The sequence below is a fragment of the Synchiropus splendidus genome, chromosome 19 (assembly GCF_027744825.2).
Source record: "Synchiropus splendidus isolate RoL2022-P1 chromosome 19, RoL_Sspl_1.0, whole genome shotgun sequence".
In the NCBI taxonomy this organism is placed as follows: domain Eukaryota; kingdom Metazoa; phylum Chordata; class Actinopteri; order Syngnathiformes; family Callionymidae; genus Synchiropus; species Synchiropus splendidus.
Window position 1 is genome coordinate 5070058 of NC_071352.1, and position 22496 is coordinate 5092553.

The window sequence follows — 22496 nt, forward strand, 5'->3', positions numbered from 1 at the left end:
ACAGCTCGGGGAGGTGGACACACTGCTCACGCATGATGGGAGGAGGGTGTGTGGGTCTCTAACCCACCTCTCTCAGACTGTAGCACTAACATGGGTGCTTCTCTTCGCCAGTCAAAGAACTGAACCAGCGTCTGATGCGTTCCCCGCAGATTCCTAAACCACTGTCAAATGCTGAACACACAATTCTTTATTTCACAAATCTCCTTCGCCGGTGCGCTTGCTAACCTGCAGTGATGTGATCCCTGGTGATGCATTCGCTTGCCACAGTCTATTACATCAATTTGGATGCTGCAACAGACTTTGCGGTGCTTTCACGACCCAGTGAGTTAATGTAGCCCTCATTGCCATGATATCTTTATTATTATTACCCATCAAGTCTTTAATCGCTTGTCCATGTAGCCAGACATTTCATTAGCAAATTTTTTAAATGATAAAAAGCAGATTTCAGTCCTTAAAATTCCAGTCAAATGATGTCATATATTTAGAAAATGTGCCTGTGTTTTGAGCAAGTTGAGGTCTTAAACTAATGAGGAATGTGACCGGGACATTGCTATGTTATTGCAGCACAGGTGGAATTATGGTGGGAGAACTGTGTCGACACGATCTCTGGCGCTCCCTCCAGCTGGGATTAAGTTCCAGTGCAGACACAGAAGAATGGCTGTGAGCGAGTGACACGCTTATATCTGGGCTGCAGTGGCTCCCTTTAACCACTGGACCCATGATCCAACTGCAGATAACTCTGAGTGGACCACACTTGACATTCAGGGGCCTCCATCTTCTACAACAATAACACTACCTTTAGTCTTTCAAGATTGATAGAACCATCAGTATTGTCTATTAGAAGTGTCAAGAATGCAAAAGGCGAAGCAAAGAGTCAAGTAGAATTTAGGTTTATTGAAGTTTCTGTGTGTTTAAGTCTGTAATTTGGAACACAAATACCCAGTTACATCAAGATATATGTTTTGTTTAATGCATTGAGCCACAAAGTTTTCAGTAGCACTCGCTGACAGAGCTCATGTGAATTTTTTTTTTTCTTTTAGACAACCCTAGTCCCCACGGATGGAGTTCCTGAAGTGCAGTTTCGTGCAGTGATTCTTAACCATAGGGCCGGGGCCCATGGTTGGGCCGCAAGTGCCTCCTTGAGGGCCGCTAAAAGTTTTTTTGTTTTAAACCTTTTGGCCGCAAGTCCCGCAAGACGTTCAGTTTTAATACATTAGTCACGTACGGTGGCTGTAGTTTGTCACTGAATTGACTTGACAGCTGCAAATCTGTGATTGTAAACAACTATGGAGAAGTTCTTGAAAAGGAAAAATGATAAAGAAAGTGAAAAACTGTTCATGAAAGCACCCGTCGAAGCAGTTTTCAAAGTTAATCTATGGCGATTCTTTCATTTACACTTTAATTCTATCTTGTTCGGAGTTTAAATAAAATACATTCTTTTCATTTTATGATAATTACACATGGTTTTATTATATTTACTTTATTCAGAATTGTATTCAGTTTTTCAAATAGTTTGCATCAAGTGGATATTTTTCTTTATGACTCGCTCCTAGTTCAGCTGCTAGTTGGACTTTTCGATGACAAATAAATGTCTTGCACTCCATGATCACATGGTTTCATTGCACAAGGTTTTGGTTTGTTTACGTGTAAGTAGATTAAATATAGTTATTGATCAGAAATGAAATCAATAGTAATGAAAGGTTTAGAACCCCTGGTTTAGTGTAGTTTGTTTGGAGAAGTGGGGGTTTTAGTCGGCTATAAAAGCATCTGTGATACAGGCTTATTGCGTGTCTTATGTGAAATTTTCTTTTTTCTTTTTTCACATCTGTAAATATTTTTATCCTTTCTTCTGAATCCGTCGAGACTTGCATTTTGTCCTTTTATAGCCACCGTAGATCAAGCTACCTTCACTTCACGTGTTTGAGCTGATATGGCTGAAGTAAACAAGAAATATGTTGCGAGCATGACATCGCTCCGGTTTCAGTGCATTTCTTTTTCTCTCTCGCGCTGATCTACCTGTCTTAGTTGCGGCACGAACGGTGCTTCGGAATTTTCTATTCTGCTGAAAATAACCAGGGTTATGATTGATTTGCATGATTTTTGTGTGTGGTGGGAACAAAACGTCCCCGTAAACTGACGCCTGTCGTATAGATTGAGGTCTTGTAGTGCTCCCTTCAACAGAGCAGGCTATGGACTGTTGAACAATGCTTTTACAAATGTCAACCTGGTTGTAGCGAGACCAAACCGTTGACCCACAACTGGCATTGCCACCAATGAAAAGCCAAGAGCAAGTAATGGTATTTATTGAACGTAAAGGGTTGTTTCTTCTGTTTCACTAACTTCTATGAAGAGCTATGAGCAAAAGCTGCTACTGAAGGTGAGGCCAGCTGCGGCAGCAATGACCATCTTCATAAGTAAGTAATGTGAAAATTAATATGCAGCGATCGATGAGACAAAACATGTCAGACTCTGCTGTTCTTGTAAAGCCGACAGTTGCCACAGTAAATTGCAGCAGACTAAGTATGTTTTTATAGCAACAGATTTGTAATGTTCACACATAAAATATAAAACATCACACTGCCTTATTTTTGGGAGTCGAGAGTGGATGATGAAGACGTAATAAAGTCTTAACAGCGCCTCCTAATAATGCATGACCAGACAAATATTGACAAGTTGGGGCAGGAAACCGCAAAGAAGTCTCAGCGGCATAAATAAAACATGTCCGTCTGTGTCGGAAGTCTCAGTTTGTGCCGGGTCATGCTGGCTTCCTTCAGCTGAGGCTGCACCAGCTTGGCCTCTCTTTCTGCTTCATCTGCTCCTCCAGTGGCCTTTCTGGACTAACCAAGCATGAGAAAGTTGAGGAGCGCAGGAGACACGGGGAGGAATTAAAAGCTTCCTCTTCCAGTGAGTCAATTAGAAAAACAGGGAGCGTTGTTTGCGACAGGTGAGATGACGTGTCGGGTGGAAAAGGTTCTGTTTGAGGATGTGTGTTTGTGACATGAGGAGTGGAACAGCCTGAAGGGGACGAGTCAGATGGTGGGAGCTAAGAAAGCTACTCAACTGCATCAAACAGATTAGACTTAGAGACTTAGACTTAATATAAAGTTACCCTCGAAAACTGACTTTTTTACCACCAAAACAGGACAAAATACATTTACACTGAAGTGTCAAAGTTTTAGTCTGTAACTGTTTTCCATTGTCTTGCTCAGTGAAGTCAAATCCCTGCCTATTAGGTCACCTCCTGAATTCCAGTGACCTATTTAAGGGTAGCAGCACCTGTAAGCACGGGCACAGCAGTAGTTGTGATGCATTATTAAGTCTTTGGCAGCAGTGGTGGATTAATATTGTAGCAGCGCGATGAGGACAGGCGGGGAGGCTGAAGGTTTTTAATTTGGAGAAAAGACAGCAGAACTTAGAGCTCTGTTTTCTGCAGACAATCTGAACTCCATGAGTAAATGTGTAGGTGGTAATGTAAGAAATATTTTTGATATGATAAGGCTCTTTTGCAAATATTAAATCGCTAAAACATGCGGTTTGCGATTTCTTCTCTCACCATGAGGGGTTGCCACTGCCAGCCTCATCCGCCTACACCTTCTCATCATGCCCCCACTTGCTTGAACCTTATTCCTTGTCTTCCACGCCACCTTTTTCCTTGTATCTCATCAACATTCTTCTACCAATCCATCGGAACTTCGACCCTCTGAGATACTTAATGTCAACTTCATCTCAGACTCACGCTTCTGTAAAGCTTCTGTCATTCGCCTCCACCCACCTTGCACTCTCTTCATCGCCTCCCTCAGACAGAAAAGCCTCCTGTCTGATGCAGAATCCCTGACAGAACCAGAGTCTGGGTGCAAAAAATTGAGCCATTTTTTTAGACAGAAAATTCACTCACTTTCTTCGACCAACATTAGCACGCTCACAGAAGCCGTTTCGTAACGTCTTCTCAGGCTGGAGCTGTTTGATTGGCAGTCAAAGATAAATTCCGACATAATCCTGACACAGTTTGTGTAGCTATAATGAGCCGACGAATCAAAGGTGTATAGGAGTTGTTGTCTGCGGCGGATGTTCAAGATGTTGCTGCCTTCCTTCTCTCCAGCTATAAAAGTTCATTCACACAAAGGCGAGCTCTCGCTTCATCTTTTTAGAGAGTGCTGTGTATTTATACTCTCTTTTATACTCTCACTGCAGTATAATGATCGGGTTACATCTGGGATTGAATTTCACTCGCTATGGTTTAGAAAATTCATTAGAATAGAGCACAGTAACTCAAATCACATTTATTGTACTGTTGCTACAGTGTGATGGATAGAAACAATCCTTGAACAAACTCGATAATAAGATTATTCAGTTGCAAGCAGCGATCATGGGTTGGTCAAGACAGTAAATCTCTGGAAACGTGTCAGGTGAGCGACGTAAGAACAATCTCCCCTTGTTCTCCTCCTGCAATCTTCCCGCCCTCCATTTGTAGCAGCGGATCATATCAGTACATTAGATCTCTGCTGAAAAATGGATGAAGAGACGAGAGCTCACTCTTTTACTCTCAACCAGATCCTCTTCATCCCTCTGAGCTCTGCTATTCCTGTTGTTTCCCATGTGTTTCCAGTGGGAGAGCGGCTGGATGTTGTGATCTATATGAGGAGCTCTTCAGAGTGAACACGTACGGCAGTCTCACTCCCAATTATTTCCAGCGTTGATGGCATTTATTGTCTCCCATCTCCACCCTTGAAGGTTAAGAGTACTGTTGTTCAATACAGGGCCGACTGGCTGGCAAAGTCTATAAAATATGCAGTGCAAGATACGGGGCACCACAAAGTTTCCACTCACACTGTGGATATAACACTGATTCATCTGCATTTTGTGAAATCTCCTGTTTCTGCCTGTTTAAACTGGTGACTTGATGGGATGCACCATGAATCTTCATGAAACAGTGTCCACTTTTTTAGAGGCCACCAGAAGGCGCTTTCTACTTGGGATTCAAGCAGCCATTTCAATGAAACCGCACAAGAGTTTTGAACCAATAGCGCCACCTAATGAGCCCTGAAATCGAGGACAATGTTTCATAAAGCTTCAATAGCACACTGAAAATAAATTCAAATGGGTGAGTCACTGCCCAACATCTACGAGAACCTGATGAACTTATCACTAATATGACTACATTGCTGTGTTCCATTGATCTTTTGCAACGCACCTTTCCAACTGTATCCCCCACAATTCCCCTTCTGTTTCTCGAATTCCATGCAGAACTATTTCGCTAACATTCTATTTCACCTGAACCTGCCTCTTCTCAGAGTTTATATTTGTCTCCATCTTTTAGTTTCCTCCTTCCCACCCTCGCACAAAGACTTGGATACACACACAAACAGTATTGGCTTATATTTCCCATGGTGTCTGCAATACATTCAGCCTGACTTGCTGCTGCAGTGCACTGGAGCAAAGCACCTGCTGTGCCGAGCTGATATGGAGAGAAAGGCAGATACAAAGTCATACACATGCATTTATGAGGTGGATAAATATGGAAGGGGGATGCAAACAAAGATAACTGCTGGAAAGTTGTACATGGTTATAGTGGTGTAGGTTAGATAAACATACAGTCATTGTCTACAAACATTGTGAATATGCAGCACGACTTCAGTTATTTTCTTTTATCCAAGCTCAGACTCCAGTTTTTGGGCTTTTTCTTGTTGCACTGAATCGGTGCTGTTATGTAATTCCATGGCTGGTTTGCTTCGAAAGCCACAAATAGTGTGAGATTGCAGAAATGTTGGTGGTGATTTTCTAATGTCACGTAGAGTCAAAAAGAAATGCTATCTTTTGTGAAAATATAGTCATTCGCCAACTCTGGGTTTTTCCTGGGTGATCACTTCTGTCAAATCTTGGAGTTAAATCTTTGAATTAGACTGAAAATTAAATTTAAAACTTGCATTATGGTGTTTCCCTTCAGAAGTGGGAAGAAACATCCCCAGAAACATCTGGAAATAGGTTGCCAGGTAGAATTCTCTGCTGGCCTGCTGCGCTTCTGCTTCCTTGCATCTAGCCGTCCATGGAAATGGGGTCACACACCAAGAGTTTAACCCCAAAACTAACTAGCTCTATGTTCTTTTCATCCAATCTAATTTTATACCCACTGAAGATTGCCAACTAATGTCTGTTATTAATGTCTCCAGCACTGCTAAAGACGACTCTTTTAGCACTGTCCTTGGTCCTGAACTGTGCTGCCTTGTCTCACCGTTGTTTCCCTCAAACCAAGAGACTCTCAGTCTCTGATTTAAATAGGCAAACTCCAAAACTTTGCTTTGGTTTCTGAATTTATGTGCACTAAATCGCATTGACGACGAAGAACCTGCTTGAGCATGAGCATGTGTCAAGCTAAGTCACGCAAGGGGCCAATAAACAGAACAACACTAATATTAAATACAGGGAAATAAGAGTATAAACACTGACTGTAATATCGGTCGCCCCGATATGATCCACCGCGTGTCCCGCCCTGTCTCACAATCATTCTTTTCTATCGAAACAATTGATTCATTTTCAAGTCAAATCTGAATAGATAGTCTTTATTAGTCCCACAGTGGGGAAACTTGTCATTGCCACTATAGTAGTATAGTAGTATAGACATTCAAGACATTAAAGACATAAAGGGCATCCAACATCAAAGATGTACACAAAGCTGCACCACATTGCAAATATGACAAAAAGATATTATAGTAATAATAAAGGCAATGTAATCTAATCTATCTTTAAAAATACATTTTAAAATAATAATGGATAAATATAACCACAATATTAATCCAAAAGAAAAAGTGCCGCCATAATGCGTCAGTAGTGCCTCAATATGCAAAGAGGCGGGGTGACATCAGCAACACCCTCGGAAGAAAACGTGTTCTGCCCTACGAGCAAAAATAACATTTGGCGCAAGCAAATCGGGATCTTGGTAAATCTACCTCAAAAATGTGATTATTTTGGATTACATTGCAGTGATATGATGAACATGATGTGCGCATTCCTCTGCAGAGTTGATTCCTAGTGTGGCACACACTTGCTGACTCTATGGTTTGATCATATTTACATTGACTACATGCCTGCAGGAGATAAAAAAGGCTGCTGGCTGGCTAAATTATACACTATCTCACAGGTACATGAAGAGTATACTGAATTTCTTAATCCTTTTCGACCTTGAGGCTGGATTGGAAGTCACAGTGATTAATTATGGAGCGCAGTATATCAGACCGTGATACAGACTGAACACAAAGAAATGCTTAAAAACTTCACGGTAAACAGACTTAAAATAATACCAGAAGTGCTATCGTGGATTTGGAAAACAAACTTGCTCTTCTCAGACATTTGACATCCAAGTTTTATTGCATTCTTGACACGTGATTTTCAAAGGTTATTATACTTTGAGGACTGCATTATCTTAAAGGACTGCCAACTTTCTGACTCAGCGAGTGGGATTACAAAGGTCTGAGGAAACGCGGAAAAATATAATCCCTTAAATTTCAAGTAGTGTTTTCAGTGGGCGGGACCGAGTCCTCGCAAAGTTGCTGATAGACGTGCAGCGCTGTTTGTATGCCGTCGTGTGTCTATAGAAGGATTTAGCTCAGAGCATTACGGATCCTCTGACACAGCTGGGTTTACAATTAAACTCTGAGCTTTTGGGTCAAACTCTTGAATACATGGACAAAATCTTTTTCTCAAACACTCAGATCGGGTCGCGCCATTAGCTCAACGTGTTTTTGATAAGCTTTACAGGAAGCGGAATTATACAACACTGTTTCCCCAAATCCAGCTCTTGTTGTACAGCGCTTGGCAAATACAGAAAGTTAATGCAGGGCAGAGAAGGAAGAGATAAAACTGACTGCTACTGACTGTAGATGGAGAAGCTTTGTTGAACCACAGATGAGTCCAAATGAGGCCAAGCTAGAGTTCACTGAACAGAGAGCGAGGCCAAATGCCCCTCGAATGGACACATAGATAGACTAATTGATTAATGTTCACCCAGGGAAGCGAGGAATTAAGTGGATAAGGGAATGAAAACATAACTGGCCGGGAAGGGACATCTTTGGCAGCCGGCCCGACTTGAAGAGCCAACGACTGGTGGAGAATCAAGGGCAAAGTGCTGCAGTAACAAAGTGTAAACAGAAGTGTGACCGTCTGGTGACAAGGACGCGGAGCAGACGCATCCACTATTAGCTTGAGCGCTAGTTGACCTGACCATCATTCACTTCATCAACCGCCTGGAACTGCTTCAAAACAGAGCCATTCTTCTGAAAGTACCATCATTTCCAAGGACTTGGTGGCTCCTAACAGGAGAAATGGCTCCCCTCACTATCAAAGCTAACTCGGGTTGATGTGGCGTAGCAGCTTTGTTAGCATCCTCACGCTAACTGCGCGGTTCAGGGAGCGTGTTAGCCTTGAAAGCTTCTTTCTCGCATGAGCATCAAAGTTCAATAACGCAGAGCGTGTGTCAAGCTCAGTCACGCAAGGCGCCAATAAACTGAACAGCATTAATGTTAATTGGGAGGAAATAAGAGCATTAATAGACTGTAATGTCGCTCACCCTTTTAATTAGCGGAGGCTAATTGTAGTGTCTCCGTGATTTGTTCCTAAATATATAACCGTACAGCGGTGTTTCTCCTGAAGGCTTGAACTTGTATCATTTGGTAAAATCCTCCCATCTGCTTCAGCATTATTCTGATTTTTTTCTTTTTATTATTATGAGTATAAGAGCCTTATCAGAGCCTGAACACACTCAGCGTCGGATCATTACCTCCGCCGAGGAGACTATGGTTTTCACGGTGTCTCTTTGTCTGCCTTGTGTTAGCAATAACTTGAAAAGTTTTGGGCAGATTTGGATGAAATTTTCAGGAACAAGAGAGGAGATTTTGGGCTTGATCCAGATCGTTCTTTTAGCCTTCAATTCAGTAGTTCTGTTCACAAGATATGTTGTTCCCTCACAAACTATTCTTATTTAAAGAGCTTGGGGGGGGGGGGACACGTACAACAACTTGGTCCCCAGGCCTTGAATTTGACACACACAACAGAGGATAAATACAAGATCCCACTCAAGATTTAAATTTTAAACCTTCACAATGGTGCGACGAATGCAGACGCGAGGAGTCGTGAATATTTTTGTCTGAAGTGTATACAAGAAAAGCCCTGGAAATGGAGAAGAAAGAAGGGAGTGTATGATGAAATCTGCTCTGACTCAGAAGGACAGGCATGAAAATAGGTTTACATGAAGGAAGTTTCTTGCCACTTCTGAAGATTGGACATGCAGTTCAATAAAGAAAAACTAGAGAGTAGTTCCTCACAAGCATGCTCGCACTCCAGAGCATTCCGATCTGACTCTCCTAGCGTGTTGGAAACTCAATTAAATTCCTCTCACTAACAGTGTAGCACCTTCCCTTCTCTTGGTGTCGTACTCAGTTAGCTCACTGGAAACATGATTAGCGAGTGACATGGCTGGACATCAGCGTGAGTCAGCTGCCTGCTGCTTCCCCGCTCTGAGGGGGGTTAAGGTTTGAGGTCGAACCGGCACTGAGTCACTGCACGTCTTTACAAATGCCTCAGATATTATTTGCTTTGATGGGTTGACAGTAGGATGAGTCTGATATGAGTAGTCTGCGCAGAGAAGTATAAAAAAAAGAAACACAGTGAGTTCTTCTGAACAAGTTTGTTTTAGATCCAAATCATATACAGCATGACTCCTCATGACACTACATAAAGAAATTGTCAGTGCATATTTGAATAATTCATTTCACTTACAAAAAACACTTCAAATGAATGACATTACTTAAATATTATTGGGTGTAAGAGTCATAACTTATGTCACTTTTGAGGCAACATCAAATTTATTTGGTGAACAAAGTAGCACTGCTGCATGACTCATGACCTTTGGATGTATAAATTTTGCACAATAAGCTTTTTATTTTTGCCATTCTTACATATTTTGGCCCCCACACGGGTGATGTTTCTTAATACATTTTAAATGAAACATATTTAGGTGATGGCAAGTGGCAAGAGTAGGATTTAAGTGATGCGAAGAGGGCGGTGCAGGCAAGGTGGAACGGTCAAGGTGCTCTGTGACGGATGGTTCTGTTCTTGTTTAGAGACAAAAACAGGCGAAGCAGAGTTAGATAAGAAGAGATGAAGATACTGATGTATGGAAAACGGCACCTTCTGAGTAAAAGAGATCAAATGTGATTTCAGACTGCTGAGTGGTGACTCATACACACGTAATTCCATATTTATTTACACCGATTTAGAACCGGAAAGCATCTTTATCTTCATGTTTATTGCTCCTCATTTGTACTTTTTTCACCACCACCACCAAGAGTTATCTCATTACTACTTGTTTCTACTCATCGGAGCGACTCATTATAAACCAATTTAATTGAATAGCTACTTTTTCATGTGAAAAACTTGAGGTTGATATCGCCTTAAAACGTGAGGATATCTATTATCTACAGCTGAGTATGATGAATAGAGGCTGGGGGAATTAGCATGAAGCAGGTCTGGCTTGGTCGTGAAGCATCACTCATTTGTTTCAAGGAGAGAAATTTGCTGTTGAAGGAGGCGCTAATGAGGTTTTTTATTTCTTAATATCTCCGCACCAAAGCGCTGCAATCAGCACGACTACATTAAGCTTTTCAGTTTTAATTGAGTGTTTGCTTAAACTCATTCAACCACTCTTTTTAGTTGCCATTTTCTAAATTAACCCCATCAAATACCCATATAGCACAATGGGTGACCTCTGAATAGACTGGTTTGACAGAGCAAATTATTCTAGTTCAGATGTGACGTTAATGAGGGTTATTTCTGCTCAGTATAGGTTTTTAAATCACAGTTTTATTCAGTTTATTCATGTCTGCATGGCAGGCCTGTACAGCATTAATGGAGAGTTAGATTTTTGAGGTGCCAAGAATTCATCTGTTCTCACCCACTTGGTCTTCAGGTTCTTCAGAAGTCTTTGTTTCAGTGCGCTGGACAAGAAGAGTTACTGTTGTTATTGGTTTTGAAGAGTTGATATCCACGCAATTTTGCTCTTGTTTTGTCTAAATCCCATCCCCTTAACAAGTTTTCATTTCAGTCTTGTTTTGCCATTCAAATCAGTGGGTTCAAATCCTTCATATTTGCGAGGAATCTAGGATGTATTTGAGGAGTGTTTGACATTGCTGTCTTCCAATTGAGTCTTCCTTAACACCCGTCCTGCCGACACGTGGTTTGAGAGGATCAGCATCATGGTGATCCTGCTCAACTGCGTGACACTGGGGATGTACCAGCCCTGCGAAAACATCGACTGCACCTCGGACCGCTGCCAGATCCTGCAGGTAAGATCGCTGGCTGCTTCTGTGTGGGACTCCACAAACACTGACTGATGAGAAAGAGGTGATCAATTATTTGACAGGCAGCTCCTGTTGCCGGCGTTCACGCTGCGCTGCGGACACTGCAGTGGAGTTTATCAGGAGCGCTTCATGTTACCTGCTGTGCTCCGTACCGGAAATAAGAATTCCATTTGGTGCTAATGTCTTATCGAGCCTCATTTGATTTCAACCGACAAGGCATCACATGTTCAAAAGCAGCCGCCGTAACATGCCGCCACCATTTGCCAAGAATTGTTTTGGTCTTGTTGTGTTTAAAGGCCCCAAACTATGCTAATTTTAGGGGCTATTAAATTGATATTAGATCCCAGTGGAGCACTCAAGTTGAACACGGAAGTAGTGAGACACATAAAACGGAATAATGACTTACTTGCAGCGTTGAATTCATTGACATCACGACAAAGGACAAAATCCTGTCAGCTCAAACTCATGCATGGAGAATTTTATATGCGTTGATGCTGAGGAACCACAGCCCCAAAATAACAACCATAAGGCCAGTTAAAGTCAGTTTCACATAACACGGGCCCTACAAAATGCTACATTAGCGCTTTGTTTTTATCATCTAAAAGATGCACTAAAAAGTGTAGGATGGTCAAACAACTCATTTTTATTCATAGATATTCTCCTCTCTTCATCACAAATGGGGTCACAAGTAGGATGCTAACTGCCAAGTTTCGTTTATTTACACATATTTAGAACTGGAAAGCATCTTTATTTTCATGTTTATTACTCTTCATTTGTTGGTTTTTCACCACAACCACCAAAAGTTATCGAATTACTACGTGTTTCTATTCATCGGAGCAACTCATTATAAACCAATTTACTTGAATAGCTACTCTTTCATGTGAAAAACGAGGTTGATATTGCCTTAAAATGTGAAGATATCTACAGTTGAGTATGATAAATAGAGGCTCGGGGAATTAGCATAAAGCTAATAACAACCATAAGGCCAGTTAAAGTCAGTTTCACATAATAAAGGCCCTACAAAACATTACATTTACGCTTTGTTTTTATCATGTAAAAGATGCACTAAAAAGTGCAAACAAGTCATAGATGTTCTTCTCGCTTCTTCACAAATGGGGTCACAAGTAGGATGCTAACTGCCACAGATGATGCTGCCAAGTCTCTGTGACGTGTTTCATGAATGCCTTTTTTTTTTATAAAATATTTAATTCAGTCGAACCTAGCATGCTTTTCGTTTCAGTTGCGACTCCTGGATCACACCCAAGCTCCTCTCCTCACAGGTCCTGCCAGGATGACTTTGTTACGGCCATTAACACAGTAATTGTCTCTTGTATAACTCGCGTGTGAAGTGCTATGCGGCACATTTGTACAACCAATAAAACCGCTGACTGAAGGATAACAGACAGATTTGTGTAATTGAATTTGTATTCATTAGACCTCCAAGAGTTCACTAACTTTTAAAAACGCATTGCTGTCCCCCTCACTAAGGCTCCCTGACTTTGTCTCTCTAACAAGCACATTGTCTCCCCAGGTAGTGTCAAGGGTCCTGTTGTAGAGGCTGCTAAAGCTAAGAAAGGGATTTCGCTGACAAGGCTTAGACTGAGGCTGCGGCTTAGTTAAGGTTGGCCGTCTTCAGCTGCTGCGTTCCTTAGAGATATAAAGCTTTGTGCCCTTTACCTTAGTGAGGAGCCAAACACAACAACACTCTCAGATGATAGTTAATTGACTACAAGACACGACTCGTGGAACAATGTGATCGATATGACAAGCTTAAGAGGCAAAGTCTGACATTTAAGAAATCATATTAGTGCGGTCTTGGTACTGGTTGTTCTGAGCACCTCTTTATACTGTTTTCCAATTAGCTATTTTAATGAGTTATTTCAGTTTACTCTCAAGCGCTGCGGCAACTCACTTTTCCCTGCTTATCCAAGGGTGCTTCCCTCTCCTCTTTTCCGACATTCTGAGGGAAATTTTACATTTTCAATCTACCCTTGAGGCTCCCCCTGGTTGGTCATGCCAGTAACACCTCACTAGGAAGGAGGCCCATGAAGATCGCCATCTCTGTTCTCTTCATAGGATGGAGCGGAGCCTCATCCAGATTGCATCTCCTTTTGCTAAAATATTTTTTTTTCTTTTGGTCCCTTGTGAGAAAGTGAGGATTAGAATGTTTTTTGCGTTGCCTTTTGGCTCAGCTCTTTCTTCACCATGGCAGATCAACACATCAGCTCATTGTCATAGTCGACACACTCATATAATCTATGCTTTATTGCCTTTAAGCAAGCCCTGGAAACAGCTCTCTGACTGAAGTTATACCCTCCCAAAAACGTCCGTTTCTTGTAGTAAATAAAAGAAAAACTAGATCTATATGTAGCACCGCGGCTAAGTGTAATGGCAGTGAGGATGAAAGGAGTCAGAGGCACTTCTCAAGAAAGAATACAAGGGCTGATAGCTTGTATTAAAGTGATAAGATCCTCTTCAGCTCAGGTTCCTTTAATTTGATAGCCTTATTACATTTCACCAGGGAATGTAGGTGGCCCAAAAACATTATTCATCAAAATCCATCGGTGTATCATTTTTTGGAAGCGACACCAGCAGGCACAACAGCGTCATGTAATTCTACGTCTGACTTATTATTCCCCTAGTGTGAAATTACAAGCCTTCATCCCGCTCTAAATTATGCTTTTATGCAACCAATTCGCTTTCACTTAACTTCTCCGCTCAACCTCATACAGATTATGCACCGCTTTCAATCAACATACCTTTCCTTGCTGCTAAAAGTCGATTGAAATGCTTCAGGGATTGAGTGAATTAAAAACAGTGATTTATTGTGTAACAAAAAGCTATTGCAAATGCGTTTTGTTAATTGTGCGGGCAAGACACTTTTTTTAAACCATAAATGTTTGGTTTAGATCATAATTCCGAGCATACAGTTCGATTTAGTTGCATATTTTGAAACAGAATATCTGAAAAAATAGATTAAATAATAATAGAAAATCCAATCAATAATATTGTCTATGTCAATATTATTATTAAAAAAATGAAACTCACTCAAATTAAATAATAGGGAGTTAGCATATTAATAACATAAACTCTCCCATATTATTGTCCTACCCGGATTGTATCAACAAAATTTGCTATCATAATATTCCGAGTGCAATGAGCACAATCGGACAGCAGGTGGCAGTTGCATCACGGCGCTTCTATAAAACCGAAGCGGAGAAGAAGAGGCTGCGCTCTGAGAATCTATACGTTGGTAAATCCATATATTATCACCTTATTCACCGTTTTTAAGTTTATTAGAGGGTTTGTTTAATGGTATTTTGTGTTTTGTTGTGTCAAAATGACCGTTTTCTGTCGTTGTTTTCAAACGAACCTTCTCCACTATATCATATATATATACTTTTCAAATGTTCTGCCTTCGCACTGGAAACAAAATACAAGCCAATTTAAGTGTAATGATGCATCTACAATCTCAACAGCTACATATTTCTAACGCGTTTTGTGTCCAAAAAGTGCATTTTGATCAACACCATTAAGTGTTCTTTATCTCACTACAGAGCAAAAGTGTTCCACTCTCAGCTCCTGCTGCTCTGTAAGATGTACAAACATCAGGCCGCACTGAAAAGGGAAATAAATATCTGTTTAGAAACGTGCCCACCATCACAAAACTACTTATGACACAGTCTCCTGCCAAACAGGCAGCTCAATGACAGAAATATGAAGTTGCTTCCAAGCTTCTCTTTCGACCCATCACTAGTCATCCACGTCCTCCTGTCGCCGGTTAATCCTGATAGGACCACTGCAGACGGAGCCGGCGCTTCTGACAAATAACTGGGATGAAGTCATTCCTCCTTCACTCTCTGCAACAGGGACGCAGCCCAAGTTGAATTACATGCGAACCGTGCCAACTGCATTATTTATCAAAACATCATTTACGATGAGATGAAGCCTCTCATCGCGCGCTGCCAGAACTGTAGGTCCTGTGACTGCGGGTAGAATTGCCAAGGTGTTGTTATTAATGTCATCATATTGGCTTATGCATCATTACATAACAACTGTTGAAAAATTGCGCAGCTGAAATCCATCCAAGACTTCATTGATTGTTTGGGCTGAAAATATCACACATAATCTTTTCAGAAAACCTAAAATAGCACCTATTCTACTGACTTATATTATTGATATTAGATACATTAAGTTACAGTTAGTCTTGATACCTTTTTCTAAAATTGGAGTGATACGCATTCATTTGTTGAACAAAATCTGAAGCCATTACAATTAATATTGTGTTTTGTCATTTGATCAATAACTCAATTATAATAATTCGAAACCATTCATTCTTGTTCCAAGTATTGTACCTGTCAAACACTGCTGTTGTGCAGGTCTCTTTCTCTCAGTCCTGCCTGAAACCTGAAACAGGTGTAACAACCTTCGAAGTAATAACGGGAGAGTGTTTTCCCATCACAGCCGCTGTTGAAGTGCGCACGATGTAGCACACTCGCGGGGAACATTTCAGCACTTGAGCAGTTTTCACTCCGGCACAGGAAGTCCCTCTGATGTGACAAACTAAAAATGACTAAAGCTAAAGCCTTTTGAAGTTGTATCCCTCCTTCTACCGTTGCTGAGTCGATGTTTGTCCACCTGCCTACCCATCAGCCTCTTGTTCCCCGATGCATGATCCCTGTATGACTCCTGATAATTCAGAATGAAACAAAACTGAAATCAATAGTTTTCTGTTCTGAGTTTGAGTAAGAAAATGTCCTTTGACTTTGGAGAAAACACTCATATCGCCTCAAGCTCAGAACTGAGTGGAAATTTTGAGGTGGTGATCCAAACATAATAGTGTGAGCAGTGCAAAACAGATTTATATCTCTGGTCGCATATTTTTCTTCCGTCACTATGCAAGCAAATAAATGCTTATATCTTGGGCGTCAGATGCCTAATCTACCATGCATGATATCGGCCAACAAAAATGCCATGTGTGTTCACTAACAACAAACATTTCTTTCCCTCTTTCTCTCCTCTCCTCACAGGCCTTCGATGCATTCATCTACATCTTCTTTGCATTGGAGATGGTGGTGAAGATGGTGGCCCTTGGAATCTTTGGCCGCCGATGCTACCTGGGAGACACCTGGAACAGACTGGACTTCTTCATAGTCATGGCAGGGTAAGCAGCTTGACTTAAAACCGGGAGAAAATCTTTTCTCTCTGCACATAATGAATCAAATGTAGCATTTATGTGTCCAAAAATGAATAAGAAATTTGAGAATTTATGGGGCGTAGTTGTACAAATATTTTTTCAGTCATACTTCTTTCACATTGGGAAAATGTTTGTTTATTTTGGAGGGTCAGGGGGTGTCCAAAAGTCCCACCATATGGGGCTCTTATGCTTCTAAAGTGCTACGGTGCCCTGGTTTCATTCCATGTTCAACAACTGGGGTCTCGAAACGCCTCCTCTCCACCTTTGTACCTTTGTTGGTTTTAAATCGCAGCTGAGAAATGCAAGGCATCTGGCTATGTATGTGGAACATGGCGATCAACAACTATCTGGTTGGTCGCGACTGATATCACAAATGATGGCAGAAGTAGGATGATCATTGGACACCTACCGATAGTATGACTCACATTGCAAAATAGCTGCGAATAAAAGGTCACTAGCAACTAGTACAATTCTTGTTAATAATATTTCAGCAATATTTCGACAATATATAGTGTCAAAACTAACCAAGTATGAAATGTTTTTGTTGCAAAAATGTGGCCAACAAAAGTTGCTGGTGTAAAAGACAAAGTAGGAAACACTTTTATACAATGATAGAACTGATGGCAGAAGCCATATCGGGGTTGTTATTAATCATGGATGTGTGTGCATGTGTGCGTGCGAGATGAGTCACAAAGAAGTCTCAAAGCAGCAAGTCTCAGGCACTGGACTGACTCTGGCAGATTGAGGGACATTAATCTTCATTCCAGCTGAATCAGTTTAGTCCCGGATGGATGTGATTGCAGGTGTGTTTGTGTGCGTGTGTGTTCAGGGACTCTGGGCTATTCATTGAGACAACATTTGCTCCATTAAAAACATTTAGGCCTTTTTCTTTCTTCCCTTAAATTACGTCAGTATTGTTTGGCGATCCTGGGATGAGTTTTGGAGGCTTCCATTAGATCAGAGGGCACGGCCCAAATGTCTGCCGACAGTCTGCCATGGCTTGGTGTCTGGAGCAAACAGCACGGGTCCCACCTCTCCTGCTCGAATTTTCTTTACTCTTAAATAACCCATCTCCTCGACAGACACTACTCAAACCATCTTTTCACTCAGTCTGAGCCAGTATCTCTCTCAGCCGAACAGTCTTTGTTCTTGGCTTAGTTTTCAGCATGGTTTCAAATGTGATACACTTAAAAAGCATTAATAATTGAGGAATAACATGCTTGTGAAGTGGTGCGTGCACTGGTACATCTTTTTGAGGTCAATGGGAAAAACGTTGATGTTTTGAATGATGAGCTGGTTTTACTTTAAAACCTCTATTTTAAAGTCAATTCCTGATGACTCATTCAAAATGCACGGTGAGTTCAATAATTATTTATTCATGTGCTCATGAAGAAATAATTCATTTTGTATTAGAACATGAGCAGTACTACTGCAGGGGGGCGATTATTATTTGTAAATCTTTTTACAGCAATGAAACTTAGCTAGTTTACAGTACCTTTCACACCAATATCTATTAAAAACAACAAAAAACGTGTACAAGGCAAAACTTAATACTTAAAAGTATCTCATACAATATAAATATTATGACCCAGATTTTTGTATAAGTGATATTTGTGAGACAGTTGCCAACAGTCTGCAGTCCTGACTCCACCACCAAACAGAGTTGGAGCAAACCCTACAAATAAGGATATGAATGCGGACAAATTATAGGTATTTATGGCTCTGGAACTTTTATGAGATGAAAAATTACAGGCTTCATAAAATAGATTAAAGAACGATTGAAAGCCGACGACCAGAGTGCAGGAGATGAGATCAGATTAAGACTAGTGAGACCATTGAAAGCTTTATAAGCTAATAAAAGTATCTTAAATCCATACTGAAACACGAGAAGCCAAAGCCAAGACTTTACAACAAGTTTAATGGGGCTTCTCTTTGTTTCTCATCAACAGTTGAGTGTCAGAACTTTGTGGAAATTGAGATACATTTCGCTTTTCATAGGCCGCACCAACCGATCTATTGGAATCTTTGAGCAGCACATGTCACAATATCATTCCACATTTAAACACCTTCCTGTTGTGTAAATTTCCAGATATCTTCTGTGCGTAATGGGAACCCGTGCAGTTGTTCTACATCATGAGTTGTATAATACTGTGCTTGTGCCTTTTGATATGCAGTAAAAAGCAATGTCTTACTGCCAAATGGCTGCCAACCACCTTGTTAATTCAGACATTACAATATCCATGTTGAATTATTTGACTGCATCCATCACGCAGTTCTTCTCAGTCATTGTTTTCGAATGACAACAATTCCGTTTTCACAATTAATGGGCCCACGTGGCCCGTAATGACAGTTGAGTACAGCTCAAAGGCAGATGTTTTTTGGCCTCTACAGGATTTCCCCCAAACCGGAACACGACCGTGACTTGTCCTGGCAACACAGGACTTTCCAGACTGTAATAGTGAAGTGACACACGAGCATTTCTCACATGAAAGCCTGATGGAGATGAAGGCGTCGCGGGCGAAAATGGAATAATGGAGAACATCATAGAGAAGGAGGCCTGCGGCCGTCGACTAATTACCCTCCCAAACACGGCGGACTGATTGATGTTGGCAGGAAGAGACACTTCAAATGTGCTACGCCATCAACAAAGTGCTGCAAACAAGCGCGCAAGCCCATAATTACACATATACATGGTATTAAAGCTAAAGTGAAGCTTTATATCATCATAGTTCTTCATCATAGTCACTATTTTTAGACATGCAAGTTGAACAAAAAATAAAAACGATAACAACAACTACATTCTTAAGTTAGCATGAAAACGTGACAAAATAAATGCTTGGATTGATTTGCTTTATTAAAAAATACAGTGGCCGAAATGTATATGCAACACATCCTTGCTCCCATGGAGTAATATATTGACATTGGGAAAGTGGACTTTAGCGTCCTATATTGACGCCGAAGGCAGCCTTCAGCGTTGCATGGTGACACATTAGGCTTTCAATTGAAGTCCTGCCTTCCATGGTATGTCCTGGTGCCGTGGGCAGTGCATCACCTACAAGAAAGATGGAGTTTGGGGCTAGGTAAGGTATGGGATAGTGCTCCTTTTGTTCTACAGGTAATAGCATGTAATAACACTATTTAAAGCCCCCTGAAATGGCCGTGTGTTTCTGTCAGTAAGGAGGAGAGCTATGTATGGGGTTATAAACAGCAACTGGCATCCAATAAAATTCAGTGAAGAGAGTTTCCAAACCTCACGGAAGGCTCTCTTTTTCGTCAGTATAGGACGCCAACGTCCGCTTTCCCAATGTCAATCAATATATTACACCATGGGAGTAAGGCTGTGTTGATACAGTATATAAGTGCGTTACGTTATGTGTCTCCTCCCAGTCATCTGACCTCTATTTTCGGTGCCACCCCATGTGCTACTTTTTCAATAGGTCATTGATATTTGTAGCGGCCATTATGCCGACGGTGACCCCGTATCATGAAGCATCACTCCCAACGCAAAGCTCATTATTTGCGCCACGCTACTCTTTTGAGTGGGACTCTCCCTAACTGTAACTATCTGGGTATTACATGCGGCACAAGACCAGCAATCCTGAACGCCACACTTGCACGCACACATCCATGGAGCGCGTGGGCATTCTTCTGTGAAAGTGCTTGGGCTTTGGGGGCACAAACAGCTTAGCCATACAGGGGAAATGACTTGCTAACAGATGCCAGACTCTGACTGAGCCACAACATCCTGCGGGCAACACTTAGAATAGAAATGAATCCCTCTTTCTTTTGGACCATCTTTCTGTTTATCTCCCTACGTCTTGTTATTCACTGTATAACGAGGCTTTATCACTATTTAATCCCTCCCAACCCCCACCAGCTACTTCCTGTCGTAGTGCTGTGTGGTACATTCCTACTGAGGCGCGCAGCCCTGGGAGGTGACAGGTGAGATTAGATAAAAAAAAAAAGGCCCAGCAGAGCGGAAACGCAACAGGGGGCCTCTACAGCCATGACACATACAGAAAGGTTAAAGACACTCTTTTTGTCTGTGGTCCCCCAGGATGGTGGAGTACTCACTGGACCTGCAGAACATCAACCTGTCAGCCATAAGAACAGTGCGGGTCCTGCGGCCCCTCAAAGCCATCAACAGAGTCCCGAGTAAGTAACATTAGATGTATATTCTGCCTAACCTTGACTGTTTGTGACCTGTTTCAGTCAATAACTGAGCAATGGATGAATATTTGATGCATTAGTGGGTTCATGGGCGACGTTCGCATTTCTCTGAAGACCTTGTTTGCTCAGGCCCGACCCAGAATCCATCTGTGAGGCTGGAACTTCGATCAGATCGTGTACATCTTTCTTGTCCTTTCATCTGCAACTCATTAGGAAGCCACTCTTTGTAATTCAGATCAATTCTTTCTCCGTTGACTGACTGACATTTTAATGTTTCCAAGATTTGAGCAGTCATGCAAACCCCTTTTTGGAAGAAAAAGAGCGAGCAAATTGACAAATTGTGAAGGCAGCAGACCTTTTTTGTCAAAAAGTGTCATTAGTTTTGAACCATTTTGACATTTGCTTCGTCGTGACTATTGATGACTAGATGGCTATTACGTTTTAGGTGATAATCTAACTTGTCTGAACAAAGTTTTAATAAGAATGAACAGAAAAGGATAGAGCTGCGTGTAAAATAATAATATTTATAGTAATAATAAAGACAATTTGAATCAATATTGTATTTTAGGGATAAATATAAATAAAAATAAATATCTTGAAAATATACCATGGAAATAAAACAATTTAAAAAATAATATTTTGGAAAAAATATAAAAAAAAAAAAAAAGGTTTATTATTATTTTTATATATTTAAAATGGCATATGATGATGACACTATTAGAATAATGTTTTAATTTCAATAGAGAAAAACCGTACCTAAAATATATTTATGCGATGTAATGTGAATACAGTTTTATATTAGTATAAATAAGTAAAATAAAATATGCCAATGAAGGTAAGGAAAATGCAGTCTTCTCAACTTCATTTGTCCATGTGTATCAATGCAAATTTTCCAACTGTGAGGTATTATACCACCTCACTAGCTACAGATTTAGTCACTGTTCTAACATTCATATGCGTCCTGGATCTTATCTCTTCATCTCAGAAATTCCAGCTTATCTCCCATTTCACTTGTTGCTGCTCCTGCAGGTAGTCTCTGAAGCTTGTCTCAGTGTTTGGGCCAAGACTAATGGTCAGGAAAATTGCCAAAATTTGCCGGTCACACCCTCACGCTCCAGTGACGGGGCCTTGGAGTTCCGTCTGTGTTCGCACAGCCGTCTCCAAAAACAGTCTTTTCTCTTCATCAGTCGCAACCTGCTTATTAGGCGAGTCATTAAAGCGAGCTAATATGTGCGTGACAAACTTCTTGCTTGACATGTTTCTAAGTAGCTAAGGTTTTTTTCAGGAAGGTAGATTGAAGTTCTTTTAAAACACTGTGATAATCAGTGGCCTTTCGAATGTGAATTTAAACATGTGAGAATGGGTTGCTGAAATCCATGCAACAGAAAGCTATGAGTCAGAATATGAGATGCTGCTGCCTGTTTTTGAGCTTTAGCAAAAGCTAAAAAATACAGTTCTAGATTCTCCTGTCTCGCAACTCCACTGCTCCACATGGATTCTTGCTGAATCATTAGGAACTGTCGACCATCCCACTGCTTCAGAATCTTGCATTTTAGCTATCTTTTTTAAATATTTCAATATTCTCTGATTGAATTACAAGCCTCTCTATAGAGTGCGGAAGCTGACCTGTAGCCCGATTCCCCTCTTATCTGTAATCCCATTAGCAGCGAGGAAGCCTGAGGAGAAAGCTATTGTTGTTGTTTGATTTGTTAGATCCATTTTCCCCCGACTGATACACCGGCAGCGTGTGCACATCCTGACCCTTAGAACACCTCAATTTG

At 41.0% G+C, this 22496-nt stretch overlaps 1 protein-coding gene across 2 annotated transcripts in view; it reads left to right on the forward strand.

Moving 5' to 3' along the window:
• The window catches only part of cacna1ia (calcium voltage-gated channel subunit alpha1 Ia), a 118508-nt gene that overhangs the window by 46071 nt on the left and 49941 nt on the right, over nucleotides 1-22496 (forward strand). For both annotated transcript variants that reach the window (XM_053851268.1, XM_053851270.1), the window contains exons 3-5: nucleotides 11221-11333; nucleotides 16379-16512; nucleotides 20603-20700. In XM_053851268.1, coding sequence (XP_053707243.1) covers nucleotides 11221-11333; nucleotides 16379-16512; nucleotides 20603-20700 — 345 coding nt within the window. The remainder of the gene's footprint in view (nucleotides 1-11220; nucleotides 11334-16378; nucleotides 16513-20602; nucleotides 20701-22496) is intronic.